Source organism: Acomys minous (assembly GCF_964271855.1).
Source record: "Acomys minous genome assembly, chromosome: 12".
NCBI lineage: Eukaryota > Metazoa > Chordata > Mammalia > Rodentia > Muridae > Acomys > Acomys minous.
The window spans coordinates 71,175,220-71,198,736 of record NC_140493.1 but is presented as its reverse complement, the minus strand read 5'-3'; the positions used below and the strand labels follow the sequence as shown (position 1 = coordinate 71,198,736).

General features: G+C 52.1%; 2 protein-coding genes across 2 annotated transcripts; both read right to left on the bottom strand.

Annotated features, from left to right (window-relative positions):
- Positions 1-1,895: 1,895 nt before the first annotated feature.
- UNC119 (unc-119 lipid binding chaperone) lies at positions 1,896-8,278 on the bottom strand. The gene is made up of 5 exons (XM_084749875.1): positions 7,958-8,278; positions 3,710-3,823; positions 3,137-3,239; positions 2,803-2,975; positions 1,896-2,549 (listed from the first exon to the last, which is right to left on the bottom strand). The coding sequence occupies exons 1-5, from the start codon at positions 8,175-8,177 to the stop codon at positions 2,437-2,439; spliced, it is 723 nt and encodes a 240-aa protein (XP_084606001.1). The 5' UTR covers positions 8,178-8,278; the 3' UTR covers positions 1,896-2,436.
- Positions 8,279-8,972: 694 nt separating this feature from the next.
- PIGS (phosphatidylinositol glycan anchor biosynthesis class S) lies at positions 8,973-22,704 on the bottom strand. Its single transcript, XM_084750728.1, has 12 exons — positions 22,610-22,704; positions 22,230-22,369; positions 22,002-22,113; positions 18,566-18,655; positions 17,893-17,984; positions 16,190-16,397; positions 15,048-15,190; positions 13,962-14,076; positions 12,472-12,617; positions 11,868-11,968; positions 10,482-10,692; positions 8,973-10,154 (listed from the first exon to the last, which is right to left on the bottom strand). Exons 1-12 carry the CDS (start codon positions 22,641-22,643, stop codon positions 9,879-9,881), a joined length of 1,668 nt encoding a protein of 555 aa, XP_084606854.1. The 5' UTR covers positions 22,644-22,704; the 3' UTR covers positions 8,973-9,878.
- Between the last annotated feature and the right edge of the window lie 813 nt (positions 22,705-23,517).

Here is a 23,517-nt window from a genome sequence, read left to right as displayed (position 1 = left end):
TGGGGACTGCACGGAGCCAGACAGCCTGGATTTAAATCCTGGCACTGACACTTGAAGATCTGTGCAATTTTGGATGGGTAAGCTAACCACACTGGGCTTACTGCTTCTGTAAAATAGGCATGAAGGGGCGGGGGGGGGGGGGGGGAGAGAGGGCTGGAGAGATGGCTCAGTGGTTAAGAGCGCCGCCTGCTCTTCCAGAAGTCCTGAGTTCAATTCCCAGAAACTACATGGTGGCTCATTACCATCTGTAATGTGATATGGCGCCCTCTTCTGGCTTGCAGGAGTACATGCATGCAGAGCCTTCCGCAGCCATATGTAAGACTTATAAAGCGTTAAGCCCCTGGCCAGGCACTCAGTAAGCCCCTGCTGTGGTCATCAGTCTTCTCCTCAGTCCGCCTTCCATCCACGGATAACACGTCCAGGTCATTCCTGCTCACTCAGCTCCCCTCGGAGTCCTTGCTTAGCCGAGTCCCTCCTCTGTCCTAATGCTCCATCCCCTGGCCCCGCCCCGCCCTGCCCCCATCTCTCTCTCTCTCTCTCTCTGCATCTCTTCCTATCAGAGGCATGCTGACTTTACAGGATGCTCCAAAGCCGCCTCCTTCACTAATTCCCCTGAGAAATCTCCAAGAATGAAGAATGACTCTCTTTCCCAATGAATGTCCAGCAGCCTATCTTGTTCCAGAGACAACAGTATCCGCTCATTTAAGAAATCCCACTTTGGGCTGGGGCGACAGCTTGGTCCGTGAAGATGCTTGTTAGTGTAGTGAGAGTGGTGGGACTCAGGTAGAGAGGCAGGTGAGGAGTGACTAAGCAAGACACACGGTGTTGACCCGTGTCCTCTACAGACATGCATTCTCCACCTACACATGAACATACATACACATACAAATAGGATCCCCAAAGTTCAGTGTAGATCCCGTCCTTCAGCCAGACCGCCACAGAACCAGCAGAAGCCTGGCATTCCGGGCCTCCCTCAGCCTGGAGAGTAGGCTGGCATTAGGTATGTGAAAAAGAGGACCCGCGAAGGCGGGACATTAACCTCTGTGTTCAGTTCTTGAATTCCAGCCATTGGAAGAGGGGCTAACAAGTATTATGCACAGGCCTGGCCAGGCTAGGGGTGTGGCCAGGCAGCTGAGGGCAGGAAGATGGCCTAGCAGAAGTCCTGCCCTTCTCTGATGAGGGCTGAGAGCATATTTTAAGAGTGGCTTCTGTGGGTCAGAGGAAGTGGAAAACAAAGCCACCTCCCTCTCTGCTCTGCCAAGCCATTACCTTTACGCCAAAGCGTCTCCTCCCAGACCCTGATAGTAGGAAGGACAGGAAGATCCACTGGCCAGAGGGCCCTGGGAAGCGGGTGGTTTTATTCCGTATGGTTGTGTATGAGCATTCCCCCAAAGGCTCAGCCCCCCAGCTAGCAGTAATACTGAGATGCTCATGAGGGTCCACACAGAGGAGACGGATGAGACTTTTGCGGGAAGTATCTTGTTCTTGGCGCATTCCTCTTATGCTCTCTGCCTCTGCCACCAGGAGAGCAGTTCTGCCCCAGGACGCCTTCTCTAGGGTGATGCTATGCCTCACCACAGGCCCACAGTGATGCGGCCATGTGGTAGCCATGAATTGAGGCCTCTGAACCAAAGTAAATCTTGCCTCCTTTAGTTGATTTGCTCATGTACTTTTTTTTTTTTAAAGATTTATTTCTTATTTATATAGCACACTGCCCAGAAGAGGGCACCAGATCTCATTATAAATGGTTGTGAGCCACCATGTGGTTGCTGGGAATTGAACTCAGGACCTTTGGAAGAACAGCCAGTGTTCTTAACCTCTGAGCTATCTCTCCAGCCCCACCCCCACCCCACCCTTGTCTTTCCCTATAGACACACAGGCTCGCTGCACCCAAGAACAGAAAAGGAGGTTTATTGAAAACTATATACAGTTTGTCCAGGACCTACAGGCTGTAATCTGGACCCGTCTCTCTCACACCTTGTGCAGTGTCTTGGCCTCTGATGGAGGAGGCCAGGGCTGGGACCAGGGTACCCACTGTGGATTTGTTTTTTGCCTATGATATGACAACTATAAATAGCCTGCAGGGAGCAGAAGGGATCCCTAACCTGATCTAGTCACAGCCTCAAGAAGGGAACGCTATTCTGAAACTCGGGCCCAGTGAACCTAGCGAGGTGCCCAGAAGTCCTTTTCTTGCAGGAGGCCTTCCGGAATGTGGGGGCGGACAGCCTCTACAGTCGTCCCTCCCACGTGTCCCAGAGGCCCCCACGAGCTTCAGATGCTTGCCTAGGAATGCGGGGCACCCCTTCCTCACAACACGGACTCACGGTCCGGAGCCACTGGAGCCATCCCCAAGTGGAGATGATGTTGGAGAAATCACAGCACAAGGTCCAAGCCAGAGCCTCATAGGCAGGGGCAGTGGGGGAGGGGGGGGAGGTGTCAGGGTGTCCCACTGTAGGAATAGTCTGCTTTATTATGCATCACCAGCCGGTCATCCACAAAGTAGAAGCTGTCAGACTGTGTCTCATACGGGTGGCGGATCATCTCGCTGACTGCAAGAGAGGCCGGGTGAGGGCAAAGGTCAGGAACCTCAGGACTGACTGACTGGGATGGGGGAAGGCAGGGACAGGGAATGCCTCAGCCTCTCTGAGCCTGTTTCCCTCCTGGTGACATAGGGGGCGGTGCCAGGTAGGGAAGTGACCCAGGATGGGCAAAAGGGGTATCCCGCGGGTCCCACCTCCCCAACCCCTGTCCCCCACCCCTCCCCCCAACTCCGAGCTTAGGCTTGACACATCCCCTACTCACTCAGTTCCTCTGAGAGAGGCGGGAAGTCATATATGTGCTCGCAGGTATTTTTGCTGCTGGGAATGCAGAAGCCAAAGTGGAAGTCAAAGCTTTTGAGGAGCTGGTTTCGAAAGTAATGCCTCTCGATCATGCGGAAGTTGTTGACCGGCTTGTCGCCCACCGTGAACTCCACCCTGAGTCAAGAGAAGCAACAGGGCTGAGAGGAGCCTCCGGGCCAACCAGCCATGCAGCCAAAGGACTGGGGCTCCGGGGCAGACCACCACTGAGGCTCTGGAAGGGCTGCTCCCACCCTCGCGCTCCCGCGCCCACCCCGACCCCCACCCCAGTGACTCACGTGGCTCCCACCTGCCTTAGGCGGAGGAAGGCAGGTGTGAACTGGTAGCGAACAAAGCGCCCTGCATTGGGGTCCAGGTCCCGCCAGTTGATGGGCAACCGTTCTGCAATGTACCCCGGCTGGGCTCAGTGGGCTTCAGGCTGGGGCCCTTGCCTCCTCCACCCTCCTCCAGAGGCCTCTGTTTACATTTTTTCCCCCAAACTCTCTAGAAGATTCTGGTACACTTTTGTTGAACAGTGGTACCTGGAAGGTTCTAGGTCAACAAGTCACTCAGGGGTTCTCAGCGGCACAGGATGTGCATAGGATTATGGGAGGCCTTTGGGACTGTAGTTCCCAGAGCGGCCAGCAGAGGGCAGGATGACCAGTATTAAACAGGCCTGTTCTCGGGTGATGTCCACCCTGAGAAACAGTGGCAGAAAAAGAAGAGGCCTGGCTGCCTACAGACACACCTGAGTATGCTGGGGTCCAAGCCTGGACTCTGCCCTGACCCTCCTGTGGCTCAAGGAACCCAGGCAGCCAACTATACCACACTTGCTCACCTCTTCCTGTCAATGGCCTATTTAGCCCACTCACCCGAGACAGGGGGTTTCTTGATTTCAAAGAGGACAGTCCCTGAGTCCATGTCCCGGATCTTGAACCTGACGAAGTCAATCTTGTAGATATTTTCCTCAGGGGAGCACAGGTAATCTAGGGGAGACAGGAAGCTGAGCAAGGAGGTTCCCCAAAACACCCACTGCCAATTCTGCTTCTGTGGGACCCCATGGCTCGCTCTCATCCTCTGGCCACTGCCCTCCAGAAACAGAACTGGGAGACGTCCACACCGTGCAGGGACAGAATTTTGCTATGGAGACCTAGTCAGCGATGAACAGCCCCATCCTAGTGGCCTCACAGGACCAGGCAAGGGAGAGACCACCATCCCTCACCTTCCCGCCCTCCAGCTGGGGGTCCTTATTTCAATGTCTGCTCTGCCAAGTTGGCATGTATCCTTTGGACAACTAGACCTCCTCCTGCCTAGTGGAAGCTTCCAGCATGAGGAGGACCTCACTCCAAAGGGAGTGTGCAGCTCTGCCTCTTGGGGGGGGAGGGGACTTAAGAGTGCTTCTGTGCCCTATGAGCATATACAGGGGGAAGAAGTCCCCCTCAGTCACAGTCATAGGGGAGGGGAAAATGGGAGGGAGCGAAGAATGGGAGGATACAAGGGATGGGATAACCACTGAGATGTAATATGAATAAATTAATAAAATATTAAAAAAAAAAAAGAGTGCTTCCATGGAGGGTGCCCCACCCCCAGCACGCACACACCCTGTGGCATAACACCGGATGCATCAGGCAAGGCTGATCTCGAGGGGACTTTCCCTGGCATGGACTGTATTGGGGCAGGTTGGTAGCCCTTCCCGGGTCTCTTGCCCCTGGCCCCTCCTCCCCGTGTAAGCAGCTTATTCCAGGCCAGCTCCCTTAAGCAGCTTACGGGAGCTCTGCTGACTCAAGCTCAGAGCCTAGGCCACTGGGGCAGAAGATGGACTTTGCTGAACAGATCCTCCGCCGATCTCCCAATGGGAGGAAGTCTTAGCAAACACAGGGAAGCCTTAGAGGTCATCTTTCCAGCCTTGGCCAGCAGCCACCCTCAGGAATAAAGCACTCTCTGGTCCTTAGAGAGAAGAACACAGGCCAAGGCAGAAAAGGGTGTGGTGGGTGCAGCGGGCACAGCATGGATGAAGCAAGGAAAGCCCTGGGCTCAGAAGGAAGCCAGGAAGGCCAGGCATTGCCTGGGGGGGGGGGTTTCATGGTCTCACCCTTACTACTCTTTTGTCATTGCTGTTTTTTGTTTGTTTGTTTTAGATTTATTTATTTATTATTCATATAGTGTTCTGCCTGCATGTGTGCCTGCATGCCAGAAGAGGGCACCAGAACTCATTGTAGATGGCTATGAGCTTCCTGTGGTTGCTGGGAATTGAACTCAGGACCTTTGGAAGAGCAGCCAATACTCTTAACCTCTGAGCCATCTCTCCAGCACCATCATTGCTGGGGTTTTTTGTTTGTTTGTTTGTTTTTGTTTTTGTTTTTGTTTTTTTGAGACAAGGTCTCTCTGTGTTAGCTTTGGCTGTCCTGGAGTCACTTTGTAGACCAGGCTGGCCTCGAACTCACAGCGATCCGCCTGCCTCTGCCTCCCAAGTGCTGGGATTACAGACGTGCACCACCACGCCCGGCTCATCATTGCTGTTTTAAAGTCAGGGTTTCATGTAGCCTAAACTAACCTCAAATTCACTATGTGGCAGACGCTGGCCTTGAACTCCTGGTTTTTCTGCTTCATGCAACTTACTGTTCTTTTGTTGTTGTTATTGTTTTGTTTTTTCGAGACAGGGTTTATCCATGAATCCCTAGCTGTCCTGGAATCACTTTGTAGACCAGGCCGGCCTTGAACTCATATCCACCTGTCTCTGTCTCTTAAGTGTTGGGATTAAAGGCGTGCGCCACCATGCCCGGCGCAACTTACTGTTCTTACAACACATCCTAGGGGAGGCCCTAGCAAGAAATAGGAAGGAGCAGCAAAATTCTATGGAGGCTCGGGTGCTGTCAGCCTCCAGCCAACCACATCCTCCCCACTGACCCACAGAGGCCCCGGAAGTTACCCTGTAGGCCCCTGGGCGACCTCGTATTCTTCTGTGGTTAAAAAAGGAAGTGAATAAAAAGCCATTCTCTCTTCCCTAGGCCTGTCTCCTCCCTAAGCCTGGGGTAGCCCCCTACAGGAAGCCCTCCTGACAGCTCTTGAACACCTTGGAGCCTGGCAGAAATGATGTAAAGTTTTAGAGAGGGTCCTGAGTCCTGCCCTGTGCGCCACAGCTCACTAAAGTCTAAGACAAAGCTATAGGAAGATGCTGCAGAGCAAAGGAGAAGGGGACAGAACAGGAAGCAGTATCCTAGTGGCCCAGCTCCCAGGAAAAGCCTCTCTTCCCACCTGCCCTAGGCCCAGCTTGGGAGCCTCTCCTCTCACTAAGAACGACTTCTCACACAGACCTGTCTCTTACCCTGCAAACCCTATCTGTCAGACCCTCTGTCCCTACAGCGAGTGAGAACCAGGGGTGCCCAGGGCTCTGCAGCTACTTCCTCCACTCTGCCAAAAAAAAAACCCGAGGCCTGGGACCCAAGGTCAGGCCACAGCAACGAGCAGACCAGCTCAGAACCCAACCGCTCTCTTCCTTATAGCCACAAATAGCTCCCTAAGCTGGATTCTGGGTCTGGTAATCCAGGAACAGCAAACCTCAGACCTATGTGATTAGGGTCAGAAGACAGCAGGCAAGGTGGAGAAGCCTGGGACCCTGTTTTCAAATCCTGAACAGGAAATCACACTCTCACGAGGCACTAGCCTTTGCTCATCCTCTACAGGATATGAATTCCCTCCAGATGTGACTTGGCCTGGAAGCTTCCTTAGTTACAAAATTAGCCTCCAGTTATCCAGGACCGAGGCAGGTGAAGCTGTAAGGCCAGCCATAAGGGCTGCTATTACAAAATGCAGCCCCACCGGCTTCAACATCAGCCTGGTCCAGGCCCCTCCCTCCACTGATGCCTGCTTGGCCAAGGGAGCAAGCGCTCTGGAAGTCTAGCCAAGAATGCTGCTGCCTAGCTCTGGAAGAGGTGGGGAGGGAGGGCCCCCAGGGACCCAGACACACAAGCTCAGGCCTGCCATCCTGGTCCCCTCCACAGCTGTCTGGGAGGCCTGCTGCAGCTTGAGGGTTTACAGCCACGCTAGCACCTGTGTCCACCCCACAGCGAGGGAATCCAGGCTCACAAAGGGAGCCAGAGCAGGTTGCTGATGACCCACCCATCCAAGGCCGTGTGCCACCATCACTCCAAATACCTTCCATTCCTCCAGGCTCAGGAAACCTCCTGCCAGAAGACGCTATTCCTTGTTCACTGTCTGTGGTGACGCCTGCCTTATCTGCCTGCAGGCAGTCACTCTGAACAAGCCCTATGTAGCCTCCAACACAGCTGATAAAAGAGCCCTGTTGACATAGCACGCACCACAGCATGTCAAGCACTGCCCCGGAATCAGAAGACTGGCTTTATTTTCACAATAACCTTGAGGGAAGTAACATTGCTCCCATTTTACAGATGGGAAAAAAAATGCTCCTGCAAATGAAATTACATCCCAAGGTCGTATAGCCAATTATGGGGCAAAACTGGAAGTCTAATGCAGGTAGCATACTCAGAAACTCGGCTCCAGGAGAGACTAGGCTTCTCTTGATGAGAAAGCCCTGGAAAAAGAACAAGACCGGCCTCGAGGGGCAAGCACTTGCTTCTATGACACGGCCTACAGCCAAAAGACCTGATCACTAATGTTCCTGGGGAGAGTATATACAGCACCAGCCCTCATTGGGGAAGCAGGGTTAGGGCAATAACGGTCAGGGAGCCTGAGGGGTTTCCTCGCCTCCACCTAGCTTGGGGTGGCTGCTGAAGACAGATTTCAATGAGGTACACTCCTCTGGGTGACCAGCCTCAAAGGGGTCCCAAGCCTCCATAGGGGGAAAGGGTTACAGATGGAGCTGCTGCCCCAATCTCCACTATGGGAAAAGGGGTGGGCCCTTTGAAATGGAAGGAGTGGGGTGAAAATAAGCCACTACGAGGAGAGGAGGAGCGCACCAAAAGATCAAGAGAAAGAACATAAAGATCTCAGGCTTGGAGGCAGAGGGAGAGAGTAAGGGGACACAGAGGAGGGGCGCTGCATGGGGGAGGGGTGGGGCGGGGGCTGGACTCTGAGCCTCGTGGGCCCCCTCCCGCGCTCTCCCTCCAGCCCAAGGGTGGCGCTCCCTCGCCGGTGCTCACCACCAGTGATCCGCTGCAGCCCCAGCACGTCGTCCGGCCCGATGGGTTGCTTGCCCTGCAGCGGCCCCAGCCTGGGCCCCGGGCCTGGCTCCGGCTCCGACTCGGACCCAGACTCGGTTTCCGCTCCAGGCTCCCGCGTGGGCTCCACACTCCGGTTGGAGGCCCCTGGAACGGGCTCCGCCCCCGGCCCGGTCCCGCTGGCGCCCTTCTTCACCTTCATGGCCTCGCAGGGCCGCAGATCCTCGCCTGCTGCCACCGCCACTGCTGCCTGCGCCGGCTGGAGCCAGGGGGAAGGGGGAGCGTCCGCCGCCCCACCCCCGGCCGGGCCCCAGGTGCCGTCCCGCCTTCGCCACGCCCACAGGGGGTGGGCCACACATGCCCCGCCCACCGTCTGGCATTTCCAGCTGTGGAGCCAGGATCCTTGGGGGGGCGGTCCCCCTGAGGTTCACGGTCCTTTTTGATAATGTAGATACTGAATACCTCTCCCCTTTCTCTCTGGGTTCCAGCCTCAAGGTCTTTCCTTGATAGCTTTGTCCTGATTCCAGCTCAAGTCTCAACCAACCTCCCCACACTCGCTAAGTTCTAAAGCACTTCCTCTCAATTTCCAGCTAACCAGCCTGGTTTTTTTCGTAATACATTAAGTGAAATGATTTGTGTTTGTTCCCTGACCTTTCCTCCTCAAAGGCCAGCTCTATGAAAACAGAGACACTATTCTCTGTAACATCCCAGCACTAACCCAGTGCTCCTGGAAGCCAGGACCCAGTATTTTCCTTTGTTGAACAGATCAGTCAGTATGCCAGGGCTGTTGCTGGCCCAAGCCACTGCCCCCTAGAACTCCTGCTAAAAGGCAGAGGCAGGTATCACAGCACAGAGACACCACAGCCCAGGTGTCCAGCCAGCTTCAGGCTCGCCAGACTGAGGTAGGAAGGACACAGCCAGGTAGGACATGGACGGCCTGTGAGCTCAGGGCAGACCAGTCTGCTTCTCACACATGAACAAAAGTTATGCTCGTATGTTGTATCAACTCACATTCAACCAATGTTTATTAAGAGCCTGTTGTATTTTTAAAGAGCCCAATACACAGAACACTCTTAGATGCTTATCACATTTAACCCAACCCCCTTCTGAGAGTGATGTCACCAGTGCCATCCCACAGATGAAATCCTGAGGCTCAGTGAGCACAGCGGCTTAGCTAAAGCTCTCCAGTGTGAAGGTCTGATTCAAGCCTGTTAGATTCCAGGTCATAAATGTTTCCCTCTGTAGCCAAAGGTGGCGCACGCCTTTAATCACTTGGGAGGCAGAGGCAGGTGGATCACTGTGAGTTCAAAGCCAGCCTGGTCTACAAAGTGAGTCCATGACAGTCAAGGCTACACAGAGAAACCCTGTCTTGGAAAAAAAAAAAAGTTTCCCTGTGTACCACACCGCCTCTCTGAAAGGGCAGAGGGGAACCTTAGCCACAAGGCAGAGGCAGGTCCTAAGCTGCTGCCTCTGAGACCAGGCTGTCCCCAGTGGGTGACACCAGCGAGGAAGCTGAGGAAGGAGGGAGAGGGTCTCAGAAGTAGAGAGGAGGGGGCGACCATTCAACCCTACGGTCTCCCTCCCTCTCTGCCTAGTGTCTGTGCTGACAGGCAGGAAGGACAAGGTTGCCCTGGCCAGGGGTAGGCAGGCAAAGGCTGTCAGGTTCAAGCCAGATATGGAGATCCAGTGAGTGCCTTCTGAGGCTCCTAGGCGTGGAGGTCCAGAGCCAGTGCACTAGGAAGGGAAGAAGGGAAGGCGAGTCCATCGTGGAGTGCTATCCCTTGGCTGCTGGAGAGCCAACAGAGGAGAGTGAAGACAAGCCACTGCCAGCAGACCTCGCCCTGGCCTCTCACATCTCCCAGCTTGGCCAGACAGGAAGGCTTCCTCTGACATGATGCCCGGCTTAGTCTGTTTTCTCAGGCTTTTTCCAGGACTTGTGAGTTTCCAGAAAGATCTTGACCAGAGACAGGAGGATGGGCACAGCCATAGGCAGAAAGAGTGGGATGTAGATAGCAAACTTCTGGTCATCAGGGAAATACAAGAGGTGGAGGAGGGAGGGGTCAAAAAAGGCACGCTCGGAGGATGTCACAGCTTCCTGGCTGGCCGCAAAGGCAGATGACAGGTGCCCAAGGGCTAACTCCTCTGTGGCCTTCTGGACTGCAGCCACAGCCCTATATACCTAGGGAGGTAAAGGGATGGGGGTTACCAATATGTCCTAGGCATGGGGCAGAGAAAGGGTGCTGGCCTTTCAGTATCCTCTTTCTCCAGGGAAGTTTCCTGGAGCCCACGCCAAGCCATGTGGAAGTTAGTAAAAAAAAAAAAAAAAAAAAAAAAAAAAAAAAAAAAAATTAAAAAGGGCTGTGTTTATTTTCTGAGGGTCAGCTTAAACTTTCATTCACCTAGACTCCCACTGGGAGCTGGCATGGCTTCCAGGGACGCCTGAGGTGTTTATTTAACGATGTCATGCTCACAGGCACCCTGGCCCATCCCTTCCTGACCCATTTACCTCAGAAGCCACATCATCCTTGATGACAATGTTGCTGATCTTGCCCAGAAGCTGGGCCAGGGAGGTGAGGGTAGTGGTGGCCGTGGCCAGGTTCTCCACTGAGCGAGCCCAGAGCAGTCGGTCCAGTTCCCAGGCCATGAATCCTTCACTCTTTGGTCCTGAAAGCAAGCACTTTGGAGGCACCTGGGGCTGAGCAATCCCGAAGAGCAGCCTGCAGAAATGGCACAGGGAGACCAACACTGCTGGGAACAGGCATGCCAATGCTAAGATTCCCACAGTCTCTGCCCCAACCCAGTCACTTTCAGTTTTACTGAGAACCATGGGGGAGGGGGGACAGATAAGGAACAATAATAAACAACCCAGCTCCCCAAACGCCGCCTCAACCACGGATTTCTCATTTCCACACTGCCGTTCCAAGATCTTCTCTGAAAAAGGTGCTGTGACTAAAGTGTTTCCGATAGCGCCCTGTCTTCACTCTTCCTTTGAGCAAATGGATTCCATGCGACATGGACGATAGGCCCACCTTTGACGAGGCACGTATACACCCAGGTACTGCTAATTATCAGAAAACACTCCCTAATTAGCCCAGGCGCCTCCTTAGCATCTTCAGTATAGAGCATGAGGTTACTACTCTCAATTCATGAGTTAGCACAAAGTAAATAGCTGTTTTCTTTTTCTTTCTTTCTTTTTTTTTTTTCTTTTTGGTTTTTCGAGACAGGGTTTCTCTGTGTATCCCTGGTTGTCCTGGACTCACTTTGTAGACCAGGCTGGCCTCGAACTCACAGCGATCCACCTGCCTCTGCCTCCCAAGTGCTGGGATTAATAGCTGTTTTCTTAAAAACAAAGGAAGGAAGGAGAGAAGAGAAGAGAAGAAACAGCAGCAGCAGCAGCTGGAAGGATGGCTCAGCCAGAGACCCGGGTCTGATTCCCAGCATCCACTTGATGGCTTACAACTCTCTGTAACACTCTAGTTCCAGGAGACCCTATGCCCTCTTCTGGCCTCTGTGGACACAGGCATACATGCAGGCAAATCATACATGTAAAGTTAAAAAAAAAAATGAAAAAATGAAAAAAAAAAAGGCCAGATGAGGAGGCACATGGTTTTACTTGTAGCATTTGGAGGCAGCGTCAGGGGAATCTGTGAGTTTGAGGCCACCGTGTGCACAGCTGGGATGCTCGCTCTGATTCCTCTGAAGACAAGGTCTGCAGCTGCCCATCCTCCTTCTGAGAGGACCACTTGGACGTGTTTCTTGGTCTCGCCGGGGCTCTGGGCACAGCCACAGCACCCCACCAGGCGAGAGTGCATTCTCCCTGCCACCCTGTCTATACCCAGACTGTGGCCACGGCAGCCACAGCCCCAAGAGGATCGAGAGGGAGGGACCTTACCTCAGCTGAGCCAGGAACACCTCCATCACCTGCGCCATGTCCACCTCAACTCTCACTGGCAGCTCTGACGCGTTATAGATCTTGGGATCAACGTTGTATACCTGAAAATGGGGGATGAGGCTACCTCAGCACCACACCGAACTGCGCATCTCTGCCTAGTATCCAGAGGCCAGGAAAGAAAAGGAGGATGTGGCTTGTGATATAAACCCCAGGGCGTAGCAAACTTTTTTTTTTTGAAGTACTAAAGAAGCTTTATGTACATTACTCTAATTGCCCCCTCAAAAGTCGTATGAAATTCAAAACAGTTATCCTGTTTTAGACTTCCTACCCATGGACCAGAGGAGAGAAGAAAGGAGGATCCCGCCACTGCAAGACTCCTCCAGGGAAGCAAAGAGCTAGGATGGCCAGAGACTAGTCTCCAGTACAAACAGCTGAGTTCAAAGAGTCACCGTACAAAAGCATGGACAAAAGGGAGAAACAGTGGGGCTGGCAGAGGGACACGAGCACAGCCCTGTCACCTCCCCACAGGGGCCACAGAGACAAGCTGAAAGGAGTTTCCTGGAAATAAATGTGGACTCTGCAGCCTGCACAGGTGGAGCATTACCATGATGCCACCCCAGCGGGGACTGTGGAAGGCATTAGTGGCCACTGGAGCCCCATCCTTGTCCTGAATGTACAGTGGGGAGTGGGCGAGCTCGGGCACGTAGAGGAGAAAGTGGAGCACAGGGTACAGGGAGGCAGCGCTGGACCCTGTGGTACAAACAGAGAGTTAGAACACCAAAACATGGGCCTCCTAGATCGTAGCTCCAGGCTCAGCCTCTCCCTGGCTGGCAGGACTCAGTTCCCCCAAACAACACTCACTAGGACACTCTCTACCCGTCCCTAACTTCCCACATGCACCACATGGATGGGACAGAATCCTAAAGCACCAAACGTCCCTGGTGTCCTCCCGCTGCAGAGCCCACCCTCCACTGCCTGGCAGCTCGCTCGGACCCTGAGCAGAGGACCTTCCTTCAGCTCTGTGACTGGCTGTCAGCACAACCCTGACCCCCATCAGCCTTCAAAGCCCCGCACCCCAGGCTGAGGCTCAGGCTCTTACCATGGTCCTTACAGGTCTGTGCCTGCCTCCCCTGCCTTCCCTGCCTCCCCTGCCTTCCCAGCCTCGTCTGTGTCACCCACCCCCTCAGTGTCCATGCTCTCCCTCCGTTTGTTCCCACTGCCGGAACAGCCTTTCTGTCTCTGTCCTCACACTGCCACAGAGCATCTTGACGCTAAGGCTGGAGGGATGAAGGAAGTCATGAAGGAAGGAGGAATTTGCAGAGGACGCACGTGCCACTCCTCTCTCAATCCTTGGTCCACACTTAGCCATGCATCCAACTCTGTCTGCCTGTATTACAGCTCTCGGCCACACTCCCCCTGGCTGCTTCCCGCCAGATGAAAGGTTATAATCCTAGCTTCAAGGTTCCCCTAATTCAAAGAGCACAACTGTCCATTCAGGTTTGGCCTTTGGGCTGGTCAGATAGCTCAGTGAGTCAAGGTGCTTGCTACCAAGCTGACGAACTGTCTGATCCCCAGGACCTACATAAAGGGAAGAGAAGACGGACTCTCACAAGAGATGCACTGACCTCCACATGTATATCACAGCACTCTCCCCAGCACCCACTAAATAAATAAATGGAGGGGCTGGAGAGATGGCTCAGTGGTTAAGAGCACTGGCTGCTCTTCCAGAGGACCTGGGTTCAATTCTCAGCACCCTCATGACAGCTCACAACTATCTGTAACTCCAGTTTCAGGGGATCTGACACCCTCACACAGATATACATGCAGGCAAAACATCAGTGCACATGAAAGAAAAATAAACAAATCAAGCTGGGTGTGGTGGCACAGGCCTGTGATCCCAGCACTCTGGGAGGCCTCTCTGTGAGTTCGAGGCCAGCCTGGTCTATAGGGTGAGTTCCAGGACAGCCAGGCTACGCAGAGAAACACTGTCTCAAAACAAAAACAAAAAACACAGACACACACAGGCCACCCCCACCTCCACCAAGCCTGCAGTGCTCCTCCCTGGCCTAGCAGAAGGCCTCCGCAGGAACTCACCCAGCCGGGACTCCACTGGGTTGATGACATGGGGGAGGCTGTGCATGGCTAAGTAGTAGCTGGATGAGTCTGGGTTAAAGCGGGGGTTCACTCCCAACACGGCGTAGTAAAGGATCTGGGGAGCAGGGGGAACAGGCTGTTTCATACATGCACTCTGTGACTAGGTTCTCTAAGAAGAGTGGAGGTACCATGTACAGACACACTCAAGACAAGACAAAACATGTAAGACAAAGTACATGTATGAAAGGAAATAACAAAACCAAGGTAAGGTTAATGCACTGAATACACAATTAGAAAACCACATTGTTTTACCAGGTTTCCAAACAGCCAACAGGGAAACAAAGAGAAAGCATAACTCAGTGTCCCTAAGACCCAATCAAGCCCGCTAATCAGAGACAACCCTCCCACTAGCAGGACCGGATGAACAGTCTCCTACATTTTCCCTTCAAGGACAGGATGTGATACAGAAAGCGAGCAGCATTCTCTATGGTGTTACTGTTACTATGTTCACATATTTCAGAAAGATTTTTTAAAAAATAAATAAATTCTGCTACCAAGAAGAGACTTGATACCCTATGAGCATATACGGGGGAGGAGGTCCCCCTCAGTCACGGTCATAGGGGAGGGGAGTAAGGGGAAAATGGGAGGGAGGGAGGAATAGGAGGATACAAGGGATGGGATAACAATTTAGATGTAATATGAATAAATTAATAAAATATATTTAAAAATAAATAATAAATTCCTTAAGGGTGGCTGATGGCTTTAACATCTCCGTGCGACTGCCGACAAGTCTAGAGGCAATCCTAGGGAAGGGCTTTGTTAAGGCTTCTGACGGGAATCTCTGAGCTGAGCACCAAGGAAAGGACCCCGGAACCTGCCCTCAAGGGGTCAATGGACTGATGGAAATAAACAGGCGCACACAGTGCTCCCCACAAGCTACACACCTACATCCGCTCATGTGACACAGCCCTGCACATAACTATGCAAGCAAATCATCACACACTAAGAGATGGAAGCACAGACGCCCATGTAAGCATTAAATATGCATAGACGTTGAAAAAGACTCTAACTCACTCCCAGCCTTACCTGAGAGTCCACGGAGAAATTGCCAGCAGCACTGAGGCCATTCAGGAAAGGCTGCACATATCGCTGGACAGCCCCCTCGATGTCCCACTGGACATCATGGGACTTGGGGTCTGGGTTGAGTAAGCTGAAAGTGATCTCATAGCCTATAGAAAGAGGAGTGGTGGGCTATAAAGGTACATCAAGGAAAAAGAGGCAGCCTAACCCTCACCTCATCTGGGTATGGTGGGATGGCATGAGGAACTGAAGAGAAGATAGTAAGAAAGCTACAGAAGCCAGGCATGGTGGCGCACGCCTTTAATCCCAGTACTCAGGCGGCAGAGGCAGGTGGATCGCTGTGAGTTCGAGGACAGCCTATTCTACAAAGTGAGTCCAGGACAGCCAAGGCTACACAGAGAAACCCTGTCTCAGAAAAAAAAGAAAAAGAAAAAGAAAGAGAAAAAAATGGAGCTAGACTGTGGTGGTATCATCGACCCCAGGAATGAGTTCCAGGCCAGCCTAATCTACAGAGTGAGTTCTGGGACAGCCAGGGTTACAGAGAAACCCTACCTCAACAAAAAAATAAAAAAAATAAAAAGAAAGAAAAAAATGGAGCATTCCAGAGGCAGGAGGATCTGTGAGCTCAAGGACACCCTAGTCTACAGAGCTGTCTCAAAACAAAACAAAACAAACAAACAAAAAACTGGTGGTGGTGGTACACACCTTCAATCTCAGCACTTGGAGGCAGAGGCAGGCAGATCTCTAAGTTTGAGCCCAGCCTGTCGACAGAGCAAGTTCCAGGACAGCCAAAGTTACACAAAGAAATTGTCTCAAAAAACAAAAACAAAAAAAAGAAAGAAAGAGAGGAAGGAGAGATGGTTCAGAACTTTAAAGTGCGTGTTGCTCTGGCAGAGGACTCAGGTTCAATTCCCAGCAGCCACGTGGTGGCTCACAACCATTTTAACTGACACCCTCTCTTGACCTCCAAGCACGCACACTGTACACATCCATGCATGCAGACAACACACACAACACACTCATACGCATAAAATAAAGAAATCTAAGACATTGTTTAAAAATGGAGATAAAAGAAAGGATAAGCAGTTTTCATGGATCCCACCTGACTCGTTTCTTCTCCCTTCCCGTAACAAAGCCCAAAGCTCTACCTAAGCTGGACTTGAGAGGCCGCCTCTTATCAGAGCTCCACTTGTCCTCTGGGAGGTGGTCAGCCAGAGCAGCAGCAAGCACATCCTCTGTCAAAGACATGGCCTGGGCTACTTGGATTATGCGTCGGCCAATGATGTTGAAGGCTTCCCGGTGCATTATGCCTCGTACAACTGCGGTCCTCTCAGGCCCAATGTAGCTCATCATGTCCTGTGCAGGGAAGAGGGATGGGGCGCCATGATCAGTGAAGAACACTGTCTCCTTCCTTCCTTCCGTCCTTCCAGAAAGCCTCCTTACATAACCCAGGCTGGCCTGCAATTTGAGACTCTCCTGCCTCAGCTTTTCAAAGCTGGGATTGCAAGCATACATAATTATACCCAATGGTTCCTGTTTTAAAGAGTTTGGCCTATTGCCACCAGCCAAAAGGTTGCACCACTCTCTACACTCACGGTGAGCTGTTTTCTCTTTTTTGGTTTTTCAAGACAGGCTCTCTCTGTATTATTAGCCTTGGCTGTCCTGGACTCACTTTGTAGACCAGGCTGGCCCTCAAACTCACAGCGATCCACCTGCCTTTGCTTCCCAAGTGCTGGGATTAGAGGGGTGCACCACCACACTCAACACTGAGCTGTTTTTTCAGTTTTATTTTTATTTTTATTTTTTGAGACATGGCTTCTGTGTAGTCCTGGCTGCCCTGGAACTTGCTCTGTAGATCAGGCTGGCCTTTAATTTACAGAGATCCACCTGCCTCAACATCCTTGGTGCAGGGATTAAAGGCGCACGCCACTGCTACCCAGTCGTGTTTTTCTTCTCTCCCTTTCTCTCTTTCTGTTTGTTAGGTCTGCTGTGTTTTTTAAGATAGAGTTTGGGCTGGAGATGTATTCAAAGGTTAGGAGCACTGGCTGCGCGTCCAGGGGGCCCAGGCTCCATTCCCAGCACCCACATGGCGCTCACCACCATTCATCAGTAACCCCAGCTCCAGGGATCTGACACCTTCACCTGCACGCGCGCGCACACACACACACACACACACACACACACACACACACACAAGGGCAAATCGTAAAAATGAAATTTAGGAAACAAAGGCTCATTTCTTTTTATTTTGTATGTATGAGTGTGCCCATACATACGTGGACGCGCACCGTCTGGGTGCCTGGTGCTCATGGAGGCCTGAAGAGGAAGGGCATTGGATGCCCTGGAGCTGGAGTCAGAGACCACCACGTGGGTGCTGGGAACTGAACCTAGGTCCTCTGCAAAAACAGCAGGTGCTCTTCACCGTGAGTCCTCTAGCTCCTTTTTCATTAGTTGTTTTGTTTTATGCGCACACCTTTAATCCCAGAGCTCAGGAGACAGAGGCAGGTGGATTGCTGTGAGTTCGAGGCCAGCCTGGTCTACAAAGTGAGTCCAGGATGGCCAACGCTACACAGAGAAACTCTGTCTCAAAAAACCAAAAAAAAAAAAGAAAAAGAAAAAGAAAAGAAAAGAAAGAAAAAAAAAAACCCAAGTAATCACTAGCACTTTAATCACACACTAGTCTTGGGTTTAGAAAGACCCAAATCCATTATAAGTGAATAAAGCCCACTGGTAGGCTTGGGGTAAAATGTGGAATTTTCTGTAGCACGTGGGAGTTACAGGCAAGAAGGTGGCCTGGGAGAAGATGAGCCGACAGGAAAAGGCAGGTCACCAGCGGCTCTGCGCACCCTACCTGGGGAAGAAGGGAGGAGTGGTCTGAGATCACGTACACAGTCAGGGAGCCCTCCGCTTGCTTCTCCGGCTCAGCTAACATGGCTTCTGCCTCTGGGGACACAGTAGTGATACACCACAAGCAACATTATTCCAGCTTTCCCAGGTCCCCGGGGTGCTTGAGGCAAGCCTCCACTCCCACTCAGCAAATGCGTAGCCAGGCGTGAGCAGGCCAGTCCACCTCTCTGACCGTAGGAGGACGTAGCTGAACCCCAGCGTTCTCAGACACGCATTTGAGGTTAAGACACAGCATGGGAACCACACTTAGGACACATCCTTGTCAGGTCACTGCTGCTGTGATGAAAGAAAGCAGCTTGGGGGTGGGGGTGGGGAGGGGGGCGGGGAGAGGGGCAGGGTTATTTCAGCTTCCGCCTCCAGGGTCATCACTGAGGGAAGTCGGCAGGAACTGAACCCGGCAGGAACCTGGAGGAAGGAGCTGATGCAGAGGCCATGGAGGGGTGCTGCTTACTCCTTGCTCCTCATGGCTTGCTCAACCTGCTTCCTTATAGAAACCCAGGACCACCAGCCCAGGGATGGCACCGCCCACAATGGTCTAGCTTGAGTCAAGTTGACATAAAACTAGCCAGCACAGGAGACCAGAAGGAAAAGAGGGCACCTCATCAAAACTGTCATACCATGCACACTGCCCAGCGACAGTGCCTGCTCCTCATGGTCCAAGGCTCTCCGGTAGGCCTTCTGGAATCGGCACTTGATTTTCATTTTGTCTGGAAGGAAGAACACATGAATGGCATTAGACCTAACTGACCTGCCCAGCTGAGCACCTCCAGCACTAAGGACAGTAGGATGGCTTTTCAGAGAAAGAGCACGTTCCAGGCAGTGACAGCCACTCCAATCATTTCGGCAAAGATGACCCAAGACATATGACATTTACTTCACCCTTTGCCCCAGCTCCTGCCTCTACCTGTGAGCTCACTGGTCCTCTAGCCAGAAATCCTCAAACCAGGGGAGTTTATTTCAGAGTGCCTCATGTTAATTGGAGAGAGGAGAAAAGATGATATGGTCATTCCAACTGCTGCGCCAGTAACTAGTCAAAGAGCAGGGCGTGGTGGCGCACGCCTTTAATCCCAGCACTCAGGAGGCAGAGGCAGGTGGATCTCTGTGAGTTGGAGGTCAGCCTGGTCTACAAAGTGAGTCCAGAACAGCCAGGGCTACACAGAGGGACTCTGTCTCAGGAAGGAAAAAAAAAAGAAAACCTAAGGTGGAAAGCAATAAAGGAAGATACCTAACATTGGCCTTAGGTTTTCATATTTGTATGAACACGATATCACATCCATGCTTACACACACACAGAGAGAGAAAGAGAGAAGGAGAGGGGAGGGAGGGAGGAGAGAAACAAAATAACTATTTTTGACATGCTATAATTATTACACACGCACGCGCGCGCGCGCACACACACACACACAAGAACAGGGGCTCGCGATTCGGTCCCCAGCACCCACATAGCATTTACTCCAGTCCCAGAGGATCTGCTTCCCTCTTCTGGCCTCCACACACACGGTACACAGACGTACAGTCAGGCAAACACTCATACATACACATAAAATAAAAATTAAGCCTGGGTGTAATGGTGCACGCCTTTTTTTTTTTTAAATTATGTATACAGTGCTCTGCCTGCATGTACACCTGTAGGCCAGAGGAGGGCACCAGATCACATTATGGATGGTTGTGAGGCACCATGTGGTTGCTGGGAATTGAACTCAAGACCTCTGGAAGAGCAGTCAGTGCCCTTAACCTCTGAGCCATCTCTCCAGCCCCAGATGGTGCGCGCACCTTTAATCTCAGCACTTGGGAGGCAGAGGCAGACGGATCACTGTGAGTTTGAAGCCAGCTTAGTTTACAAAGTGAGTCTAGGACAGGCAAGGCTACACAGAGAGACTCTATCTCAAAAAAAAAAAAAAGTGAAAACAAATTTCTTTGTATTTATTCTTATTTTATATGCATTGGTGTTTTGCTTGCATGTATGTCTGTACAAGGATATCAGATCTTACAGACAGTTATGAACTGCCATGTGGGTGTTGGGGCTTGAACCCGGGTCCTCTGGAAAAGCAGTCAGTGCTCTTAAGGCCTAAGCCATCTCTCCAGTGCCCCCATTTTTGTGCCCCCCCTTTTTAAAGAGGACCAACCAACTGAAAAACTGCTAGAGCTAGGAACAGTCCAGCAAGATGACCACACAGCAAATGACCCAAGAGCCCACCGCTGCACCAGGTGATGGCCTCTGAACACTATGAGCAAGGAGCTAAAGCCAGCCACAGCAGCACAGACTTGTAATCCCTACACTCAAGAGGCTGAGGCAGGGGAATGGACACAAGTCTGAGGCCCGCTAGAGATACAAAGCAAGATACTGTCTCCATAAACACATAAATGAAAAGTGAGCCAGAAGAAATAGTTATAACTAACTACTATAAATGCATTTGGTATGGAAATGTGGGCAGGGCTATTTGAGTGAAGCCTGGACATTTAAGGAATACTAAAATAATTCAGATGTCGTTAACATCTCACTTCATTTTATTTCATGTTGAGACAGGGCTTCGCTACGAGTGCTGGCTAGCCTGCAATGTAGACCATGTTGGCCTGAAACTCAGAGACCCACCTGCCTGTCTTCTGAAGGAATGCACCACCACACCCCACCACAAAGACGGGGAAAGTAAATTACAGAGTAAAATAGGAAGTGACAGTACTAAACAGCAGAGGCTGCTGCTTAAAAATGAAGCGTGTTTGAAGGAGCTCAGGGAAAGGCGAGTCCTCTGTCAGAAGCTGTCGCTGAGAAACAAGCAAAGGAATTATGAAAGGTCCCTGGTGACTCTCAAATCATTATCTCAATTCTAGAACCGAAGATCAGACTCTAGTATCAAAGAAAATACTGGCTGATGGGGGGTAAAAAACCTGAACATGAGATTATACAGTGAAGATCAGAATCCTTGCCAGACATGGTGGAGCATGTCTAGTCTACATAGCAACTCCAGGGCAGCCACCGTAGCCAGGGCTACCACAGGCCAGCCTGATCTACAGAGTTCCAGGATAGCCAAGGCTATTCAAAGAAACCCTGTCTCCAAAAAAAGCCAATAGTGGCACACACCTTTAATCCCAGCACTTGGAAGGCAGAGGCAGGTGGATCTCTGTGAGTTCGAGGCCAGCCTGGTCTACAAAGCAAATCCAGGACAGTCAAGGCTACACAGAGAAACCCTGTCTCGGGGGAGGGGGAGGGACAACCAAAAAGCAAAAACAAAAAGCCAGGTAGTGGTGCACACACCTTTAATCTCAGCGCTTGGGAGGCAGAGGCGGGCAGATCTTTGTGAGTTTAAGGCCAGCCTAGTCTACAGAGTAAGTTCTAGGCCAGTGGCAGATAAGGACAGAACCCGGGCTCTCCTGTGACTCTACCACTAAATCAAACCTCCAGCCTTACAGTACTTTGCCTGTCTCCTCTCCCTAATACAACTATAAACAACTTTAAAAATTTACCAATTTATTATTCACTCTCAAGTTCTTGGCACCTAACAACAAAGTGTGTGATGTTAAAATGACAAGGATCCGAATACACACACATCCAGTGTAACTTCAAATTCCTGTTTTCTTTCAGGAACATCCTTTATATGGGAATCCATCGCTACTGATAAGGTAGCATAATTTACCTTATGAATTAAATTACCATCAAAACGACAGACACTAAACTTAAGGCTAGCTGCCCCCTCCCTAAATAAACACACTGGGTGGGGCGGGGCACAGGGAGATGGCTGCTCCATAAGTAAAGGCACTTGTTACCAAGCCTGATGGCCTAAGTTGGATCAAGACCAAGGCTCAAATAGTGTAAGGCGTAAAGGCTCCCCATAAGTGGTCCTCTGACCTCCACACGATGCTCCATAGCACAAGCGCGTCCACGCATGCATGCGTGTGCTCACATACGCACATATACACTAAATCAATTCAATAATAAAACATTTTAAAGTAAGTTATGAGGCGCCCATGCTCCTCCTATGCAATCCAACTCTGGGTTTTGGGTCTGGCTCAGATGGAAAAAAAAAACAGCCCTAACACCTTCTCAAGGGAACTCACATTTCAGAGGGATCTCTCTCTCGTGGACAACGGTGAAGGGTAGCTTCTCTTGGTCGTCCAGGGGCACAGAGTCCCGAGTAAACACAACTGTGACTGGCACCATGAGCCGGAGCTGCGCGGGGGTTAAGGGGACATGGGGCCTTTAGCAGCGTCTGCACGTTGTTGAGCGGGCTGTCCCCCCCCCCCACACACACACACCCGCCCGGGTGCTCCCAACCCAAGTCTCACCTGCAGGGCGTTCAGCCCACTGATCTCAGAGTAAGGCAACGGGGCACGGTAGGTCTCCGTGGTCTTCCACCAGAGCGGCAGTCCCAGGAGGATGGCCACCGCGGCGAAGAACAGCGCGGCACGCTTGCCCCGGATCACCTCTGAGGGCACAGAGGGCGGACTAAGGCGCGGGACCCAGGGTGCGATGCCCGCCACACCGCGATCCCGGAGGAGCACAGGCAGCAGGGATTCCCCGCGCGAGCCGCTCCCGCGTGGCGTGCCCCCGACCCCAGGCTGCAGGGACCTGTCAGGCTTCCCTCGCGCCCCACCCCACCCCCGCCACCCACACATTCCGCCCGCGAGACCTTCCCACCGCGCCCTCCACCCGAAACCCAACCCACCTAGGTCCGTAGCCGCGGCCCCCGCGGCCGCCATGCTCCCTTCCGGCTGCCCAGGTCGCCGAGGGGCGGGTCTTCGTGAGTTTCCTCCAATTGGAAGCCCCAGCGTGAAGGGGCGGGACCCCAGCGAGCGACCACTGCCAATCGCGAGCGAGACAGCCGACGCACGCGAGTGCGCAGGCGGAGCCTGTGAGCGGGTATCTTGCTGGGCAAGACGGCCAATCTGAGCCTTGCTTTCCTGAGAACGCACCCGGCACAGTTTAGCTCCACAGCGCCAGGTCACAGAGAAGGCGCGACTCGCTGGCTGCATAGCCCAGATTGGCCCTCGGACTCGGGGCGAACCACCTGCCTCACCCTCCCCACTGCAGAGGATCACAGGCATGCACCACCACGCTCAGCGCAAGGGGAATATTTACTTCAATGAAAGCAAGAGCCTGACTCCGAAAAGCCTTTTAATGTCATCCCTAACATAGGGCTTCTCTTCGGGGCACCAACTCTTCAAAGCTTAAAGACAGATTGACAACCGTAAAACCGTAACGTTTTAGCATGATTGGCTATTCTGGGATTAATTTTATTTCAGTTGCTTTTGAGACAATCTCCCTATATGACCCAGAGGGCTAAAGTGATCGTGCCTCCAATGTCTTCAGCCTCCCAAGTAGCTGAGACTATAGGTCCAGGTCACCACATCCAAGCTTCTAGGATTTAAAAACCGGTTCCAATTTGAACAAGGCAGGATGCTTAACTGAAATTTCCTGAGCACAGACTCTGTATCGTAATGACTCCGGTTCAAATCCTGGTTTCACTTATTACCTGAACAGCCTCCCAGCCTCTCTCTCTGAACCTGTTTCCTCGAATGAAAAGGACAACAGTAACTACTTTACAAAGCTGTGTTACTGCATATAATAGCGATT

Coding starts and splice junctions, on each gene's coding strand:
- UNC119 (XM_084749875.1), bottom strand. CDS start 8,177: ATGAAGGTGAAGAAGGGCGCCAGCGGGACCGGGCCGGGGGCGGAGCCC. Junction 3,824..7,957: donor GCTGCAGCGGATCACTGGTG/GTGAGCACCGGC, acceptor TGTCTCCCCTAG/ATTACCTGTGCTCCCCTGAG. Junction 2,976..3,136: donor CTAAGGCAGGTGGGAGCCAC/GTGAGTCACTGG, acceptor CTCTTGACTCAG/GGTGGAGTTCACGGTGGGCG.
- PIGS (XM_084750728.1), bottom strand. CDS start 22,643: ATGGCGGCCGCGGGGGCCGCGGCTACGGACCTAG. Junction 18,656..22,001: donor GAGAGAGATCCCTCTGAAAT/GTGAGTTCCCTT, acceptor TCTTCCTTCCAG/ACAAAATGAAAATCAAGTGC. Junction 11,969..12,471: donor CCCGCTGGGGTGGCATCATG/GTAATGCTCCAC, acceptor CCCCATTTTCAG/GTATACAACGTTGATCCCAA.